The sequence below is a fragment of the Aulonocara stuartgranti genome (genome assembly GCF_965226115.1).
Source record: "Aulonocara stuartgranti genome assembly, chromosome: 20".
NCBI classification, from domain to species: Eukaryota; Metazoa; Chordata; class Actinopteri; order Cichliformes; family Cichlidae; genus Aulonocara; species Aulonocara stuartgranti.
Window position 1 is genome coordinate 32245673 of NC_138956.1, and position 8120 is coordinate 32253792.

General features: G+C 40.9%; 1 protein-coding gene across 1 annotated transcript; it reads right to left on the minus strand.

The window, feature by feature from the left end:
- Window positions 1-2560: 2560 nt before the first annotated feature.
- On the minus strand, window positions 2561-8120 carry mul1 (mitochondrial E3 ubiquitin protein ligase 1). Its single transcript, XM_082517694.1, has 5 exons — window positions 8012-8120; window positions 6216-6361; window positions 6040-6127; window positions 5824-5944; window positions 2561-4341 (listed from the first exon to the last, which is right to left on the minus strand). The coding sequence occupies exons 2-5, from the start codon at window positions 6333-6335 to the stop codon at window positions 3612-3614; spliced, it is 1059 nt and encodes a 352-aa protein (XP_082373820.1). The 5' UTR covers window positions 6336-6361; window positions 8012-8120; the 3' UTR covers window positions 2561-3611.

The following is an 8120-nucleotide window of genomic DNA, read 5'->3' on the forward strand; positions in this document are numbered from 1 at the left end:
TGTTAAATAATACATTTGAGGTTTCATGGCATCAAGTGGGAGGACAAAATTAGATTTTTTCCCTTTCTGTGAATAATACAGATAAATTTGAAAACACAAAGGGCATTTTTATGTGCTCAAATTGCTGTAAGATGGCTTCCTCTGGAGGCACATATGAATCCCTGCTGGTCTGAAATTGAACCGTGCACAAGCATTTTCTCCGACTTCTGATCTAACATTTTGATTTTCAGTTTCACTGACTAAAATTGAATAAAGTCATGCATTTGTCAGCGAAATGATAGTTTCATACCTTTACCTGGCCTCAAGATGAAACCTTTTGGAGCTCTAAAATGAAACAGCCAAATGAATAAAGGCACGATTCATCTGGTATAAGGAGGCAAACAGAATCCTACAAACTGCAGCTGGATTTGCACTATTCAGAAAATAACTATAATTCAGCTTTAGCAGTCACATTTTTATGCCTATTCATGCTCTTTAATTCCAAGATCTGAATCACTGGTTTCCCTCACAGGCCAATACCTCCCTCTCCTGGCAGAAATCTCCACCTCCCATAGACAGCTGACTAATAACAAAAGTGAAAAACCCTTTTGCTTTTGCTCCTTTTGTATTTAACGAGGTTTCAGCTGCAAACAGTCAGCAAGTTGATTTCAGCTCCAGCGGTCGGCGGCTATTATGTTTTCACATGTTGTCCCTGCACTGTTCTCAAGCTGCCACTCTCTGTACTGTGGCTGAATGCACTAAAGCCCGAGCACCCGCTGCACGCCTCTTTATTAGCAGTCATCCAGAGGAAAGCAAAGAAAGAACACGACAGGGTAAGCTCGATCCCAGTCTTCAGAACAAGGACAGAAAGTTGTACAATTATCCCCCCCGTCACCCACCTTCCTCTCTGCGGTGTGAATTACAGCCTTTGGTCTGCCTCCTCCGCACAGATCACAACCTGGAATGAACTGCCAGACCTTACCAGTGCTAAAACAATACGACTTTAAAAGTGTCCTGCTATGCTTTTCCTCATCTACTGTCATAAATGTGCTGTTACACCAATGGGTGCTGGTATTAAACATGAGATCAATGCATGTGCGACAGATCCCAGCGAGCTAAAAGCTCAGCCAACTGCTCTTAATGCTCAGCCTCAAACTGTTTTTTCTACTCCTGTCTCTCTATGGAGTCCAAAAAAGCTTTTCAAAGAAAAATATTTCATTGTCACTGGAAACTGTGCGACCCTTCTTCGAATAGTACCCCCCTACCCCAAACTGCTCTCGAATGACAGTGTGAAGTTGTACCACACTTTATCTGGCGCCGTTTGCACTGGACCTAGTTTATTTTTAGTTTCTGCAAGAAAACGTTTTAATAGCTGTACTTGTCTTTAGACTTGCATGTTTCTCAAGTTTGCACAGTAACATCTACTATCACTATATCCTCACACGCTTCGAGTCACAGGCATAGTTTGTTTAAAGGTTCAGTATGCTGGATTTATAAATACTACTTTTTGTCATATTTGCTCAAACCGTTGCTATGTTCCAATAGTATGAATACAACAGAGATCACCTCATATGACACCTCTTGAATACCATTTGCAAGGATCAACCATGCCTGAATGAAAACAACCAATCAGAGCGGCACCTCCAACACACTATCAATAACTACTTGTGCCCATGCAGAGCAGCGCCCCCATGTTCAGCATATGGTCTCACTCAATCTAGTGCAGTTTCTGTGGGAGAAGGAGAAGTTTCAGAAATTCATAGGCTGAAAAACAACAGGCAGCAGTAATGAAGTCTCTGCAAACAGCTTGTAGGTGCCTTATCACCACCTTCTGGCAGTAGTACTATATTATCTTCTACCAGGCACCCATAAAAACAAGGGGAAATACATAAAGTTTTACTGATTTTAATATTAGATAAGCCTATCCCAGGAAGGGTACACTCTGGAGAGGTTGCAGGGCTAACACACACACAAAGACAACCAGTCGCACTCACGTTCACACCTATGGGCAATTTAGTTTCCAATTAACCTTTACCCACTAACTGCATGCCTTTGGACTGTGGGAGGAAGCCGGAGTACCCAGAGAGAACCAGACCTTCTTGCTGTGAGGCAACAGTGCTAACCACCGTGCTGCCCAAAATTACACCGTGATGTAATTTAATATTTTAATAGCCAAAAAATCTCGCTTACAAGCCAATTGTAAGCAAGATGGCTAAAAGACACTGTAAAAACCTTATACATGAACTAAAACTATCAACAGAATTCACAGAAGCTTTGACTTTATGTCCACAACATGTTTGTTTTGTTTGGAACAGATAAGTGAAACTTTCCTAGTTATACAGGCAATTGGGATTAGGAATTGGTGGGAAAGAAAAGTTAAACAGCAGCATCCACTATTAAAACACTGCCCTCTGGGTGGTCAAAGTTTTCTTTAAACCTTTAGATGCTAATGACAAAAAGTATCTTTATAAAAGACGACAGCTTTAAATGTGGAGGAGCTAAATCAGCTTGTTTCCGACAGTGAAGAAACTGAGCAGCTGCACCAAGGTCCAGTATGAGATAAATAATTTCGACCATTGAATTATGTAAAGCTACTTTAATAGAGCCAAAGAATAAACACAGAGCTAGAAATGACCACAACACATTCCCTTAAAAAATGCTAGCAGGAAAACAAAACAAATTAAGATAAGCAAAATGAGCCCGTTTCCCAAAAGCACCTCAAGGCTAAACTTATTGGATTATCCACATCAATAACAAAAAAAGTTTCCCAAATGCAAAATAACTTACAGACATTCTTAGAGATACTCAAACATTGAAGTGTGCCTTCTGCTCTGGCTGTGAAAGGCTGCAGAAGGGCCTGGGAGGGGTTTTAACTGCAGCTTTTATTGCTTATGCTAATTTCTAAGCCCTGTGATGATCTTTCAGAGACACAGATGAAAAGCAGCTATATTTTGTACGACGCCCATTTTCTCTTTGTAGCAAATTAATGTAATAACATGAAACAGAATCAAACCGTAACCGGCGATTGACACTTTTAATTTGACTTTTCTGACTAATAAAACACTTTTTTGTTTTGTTGAGTGTCACGTACTTGCACGAATGACAGGAAGATGTTGATAATAAGTGCTAAAATGCATATATTTATAGAAGTGCTGTGACTTAATCTTAACTAATTTCCTAAGGGTGTTGGTGTAATTTGGCAACAAGCAGAGAAAGCCGTTGACAACTGCACTTGAAGCTGTGTTTTCTCACTGAACAATCACAAATGTTTCTACAACATTCAAGCTTTTTAACTGATAAACCCCATTTTTATCCGCCTCAGAAAATGCTTTCAGAGACTTAGATTATCAGGAAGCAGGGCCAAGATCTGTGAGAGTGTGAGCACACAAAGACCTCATTTTCACTCTGAACATGACAGGAGGAAAATCCATTTTCTCAATCAAGATGAATTTCCAGTTTTCAATTCTGATTTGAACATTTGATTGGAGCTGTAAATGCACTATTATTCAGCACAGAGATTTGCCGCAGGAAAAGCAGAAACAAGTGCCTGTTTTAAGCCTGAAAAGGCAGTTTTTGAAAGATAATCTTCAAGGTATACAATGGCTGCAACAGGCTGAGAGGACTCTAGCACTTTAGCTGTTGTAAAGAGGCACCACCCTGTCTATAGATGCCCTGCAAATGGGGCATTTCTTTGGCTCTGGCAGGGCCTCGTAGCACTGGCTGCAGGTACACACATGACCACACTCTAGAAACACGCAGGAGCGATCCTGGCTCAGGCAGACAGTGCAGCTGGTGGGGGATATGCTGCTTTCCTCTATGTTAAGTTCACGCAAACGCTTCCTCTGTTGTTCCTTGAACTCCTCAAGTATGCTTCTCTCCTTCTTGCTCTGTCTGCGATGCATGTATTGCTTCCACAGGATGTAGAGGAGCGTGGAGCAGGCAGCCATGCCGAACACAATCGCCAGAATCCTCCAGAGTCTAACGCTGGTCCCCTGCTTCCGCAGGAGAGACTCGTAGTCCAGCCGAGTGAGGAAATAACAGAAGCCCTGTTTGGGTGGTTGGAGCTTAATCAGGTTGTTATCCAGGACCAGCTCTCCGACTCCTGTGATGCTGTCACCCACACGCAGCATCTCCTCGGTTTCGTGGATGCCTTTTGGTCGCTCCCCGCTGATGAAGTGACCAATAACACTGGACAAGGATTGGACTGTGGGGTGGAAGTTCTCGTAGGTGGTCTCCAGATCCAACTCCGCTGCATCTAACGGGCGTATAACTCGGACTGTGGAAGCGATATCGTCATCATGTGACCCGAGGGCAAAGGGAACTGTGTTAATGCGCTGATGGATGATTTTCTCTGTGCTGTTCCTGTGTGGAAACATTACATTAATTTATAATCACTATCCATGCATCAGAAAACAGCAACAGTCCAAAGCTCAGCTTATAAAGACAAACAACCATATTTTGGGCTTTTTTTCTTTTTTTTTTGATTATTAGCTCTTTATTTAAGCTCCAGTGTATTTTAAATAGTTTCTTTGCATGACAATAATAATCTCAGATTATTCGGCAATTTTCTTATAATCAAATTATGTAAAACTGCCATATAAACATTTTTCAAAGCTTTTAAAAGAATCATTTAAAAAGATATTTAAGAGTTTCAAGTGCGAATGACTTTTTAAGTCATTTTTCTCTGTCTTGTTTTTTCCGACGTGTAGGGTAGATTTAATAAGAAGGATATAGGTCAGTAATGGACAGTCATTGCTTTTGCCTCAGCCTGTCAGTCACTGCTACAAAATCTGAGGACCTCATGCGTTCTTTGCACACCGCCTTTGTAATATGCAATGACCTAATGAACTTGAGGCAATTTTGGGAGATTCAAGCTGGTATTTTTTTCCACAGTTACTGAAAATACTCAATTACTTCGGCTGAAAAGCATGCACGCCCAACACTTGTTTTAATGCACTGCACTTTTATCCCTTGCACAGAGTCCGGTATGCTTTGGACAAGAGATATCTGAGTGTGAAGGCAAAACTGGATTTTACTAGTCGATCAACACTCCTGCCCTCACCTGTGACCATGACATGTGGGTAGAGACTGAAAGAATAAGAAGATCGTGAGAATAAGAATAAGAAGGAGAAAAGCTTTCTCCGCTCTGACTCTCTTAGAGACAGGGGAAAAGAGTAGAGCTGCAACTCATCCTCAATGAAAAGAGCCAGTTTGAGGTGGTTTGGGCATCTGACTAGGACGCTTTCTAAGTGAGACATTTCAGGCAAGTCCAACTGCGAGGAGACCGAAAGGCAGACCAGGACATGGTTGAGAGATTATGTCTCTCAGATAGCCTTGAAAGGGCATCTCTGCTTAGACTGCCACCCATTCGACTCAGTTAAGTAGCAGAAAATGGATGCTGGGGCTCACTAAACAGTTGGCAGCAGTTTTTCTTTTCCCTGAATATTTGGTCATGCCTGTGAAAAAAAGTTATTAGAGAAGAAGGTGACTTCAGCATAAAATAAGCTCAATTTAGTTACCAGAGTATTTGGCTCTTGAGTTGTTTAGCAGGCTGCTGTCTGCGTCAGCGTTACCATCTGCTCTCCCTCTAACTACAACACTGACACAACTGTTTTTCCCAACGGCGAAACGTCAGCATGTAATCCTGTTCTCCGTCTACGTTTATGAATGAATTTGATAACTGCATGCCATCATTAAACCAAAAATCACTTAGCATAAATAGTTCCGTTTTTTAAATTAAAAAACAGATGTTTGGTGTGGAAAACAGAAAATGTTATTTATTTCAGCTGAATAACAAAACATTCAGACTGTCTGTAAAAAAAACACATTTATTTAGCCTCTTACCATATGTGAGTGGTGCGGTTCCACACCATCTTCTCCTCCTTCAGCGTCAGCCTCTCAATGACACCTTTGCAGTTATCGACAAACTGGCTGTTTAGTGTTTCCTTCACAGATCTCACCACACCTGCAGTGTGCAATAAATAAGTGTCAATTATTTTTCAGGACTCCCAATAAAAATAAAAGTTACTTTATTTAGGTTTTCCGCACGGCTCAGCAAACCTTCTATGACGGCATATGGGATACATCTTCCAGGAGTTTCAGACAGGATGGTTTTCAAATCTTGGTCATGGGAGACTTTCTTTGCTTCCTGTAGAATAAAAATAAATATATACTAAAAATGTAAGGAATTTTCACCCTGCATATGATAAACAGAGAAATGCAGAAATATGTCTGACCTTTAATCTGGCAACTATTGTAGCTCTGCTTCTGTAAATGGAATAGAAGAATGCGGTCAGAGCCGAGCTTGTGGCTAAAACCACAATCTGTGCCGTTGAGGGCTTCCCACTGGAGTCCATCCTGAAATCTACAGCATTGAAGGTCGCTGTGAGAGAGGAGATGAACACATCAGGAAGTTATCATTCATGTCAGTCCAATAGGCCACAACTGTCAGAGTTTGACCTACAAAGTAGTTCCTGGAACTCACTAAAAGACACTTTAGCCACGGAAAAATGATCAGCATTGTAATATTTTTAAGCACACTGAAGATGAAAAGAAAATGCATAGATTTCTGTTGAATAAAGCAACAGACTCTTTGCTTTTACTTACCAGTCCGATCAACCACAAATGTTGGAAATTGTCCATTTACAAAGCCACCACAAAGTGCAATTTCCATTTTCTGCACTTGAACTCCATATTATAGGATACCATTGTTTTTACTCCAAAACATTCAATTAGACTCCACAATATGGACACCCTACAAATAGTTTTGACTGTGCAGCAGTTCAAACTACCAATAAACCACATTTACTATGAGATTACAAAGAGCAGGAAATCCTCACAACTCAAAATTTTAAAGGAATTTTCCGCCAATCAATCTCAAAGGTCTTGTTTGTTCTACCAAAAATCTAAACATATTTAGATTTTTTAAATATATATTTAAAAAATAAACATAAAATATATGACTTGGGAGTTCAGTCCTGAGCTACACACGTGGTGGAGACTGTCATGTCCTGTGGGGCACGGCAGCTGCTCTGTGGGAGAGAAGGCAACTCTGCTGAGGTGGTGGAAGCTGCACAGAGGATGGTTGGATGCTGCCTTGCCGCCACCACCACTACTACAGACATCTACACCAGCAGAGTCAGTAAGACTGCTGAACTCTAGTGGTCCCAGCCAAAGGTAACACCACTTGTGTCTTTGAACTATACACTTTTTGTTTTTATTTATACTAAAGAACACTGTCAAATTGTTTTAGGGTGCTTGCTTCTGTTTCTTTTCTCTCATTCTTGTTGGCTTTAACCAGGACCTCAGCGAAAAAAATCATTTCACCTCATGTGAGTATGTGTTGCAATGACAATAAAAATCCGTAAATATATGCAGACTTTCGCCACTGCTGTTGCTAAAAATCTACCGAAACAGGAACGTCAGAGCAAAGGTTGCGTGGCATCTCGTTACAACTTAGAGCAAATTTCAAATAGGATCATCTCACAAATAAAGCACATTGAAACTACCCATAATTGAATGCGTGTAGATAAATACTTCTGAAAAAGTCACGTCTGCGGCTCCCTAATGTTTTGCTTTTCTCCTTTTCATATCTAAATGGACTGGAAACCGCGCACAGCTTAAACGGTAAATATATAGTTTATGGTTACTCCAGTCTGGACACTAAAATAGCCCCCATTAACTAACACGACAAGCAAGTTAGCTTCAGCAAACACAACATTACTCAGTGCAAACAATTAAATCATCAGCTTACATGGTAATATCAGTCTTTGTCAGTAAATATCCTTTCGTTTAAAGCGAAGTCGTTAGCTGGAGTGTTGACTAAAGTTATCATTTCCTTCACTTCCTTAACTGACATTACTAGCTAGCTTGGCTAAATTAGCAGTTTGCTAGCTATGCCTTGACTGGAAATGAAAGGACGGCTGAGACATTTGTTTGAAATAAGCTGCAGCCGTCACATAAGGAGACAACTAAAAGCAGCTTTAACGGACTGTCCAGCCACACATTTACACTCGATTTCCTGTCAACAAACCTGAAACAACAGCAGTCTCCACAGCTAAGCCAACACCAACACCGGGAAAGACACCGACGTGCACTTTGCCTCCCCACCAGTAGATGGCAGTGTGGCAGCGTACATCTAT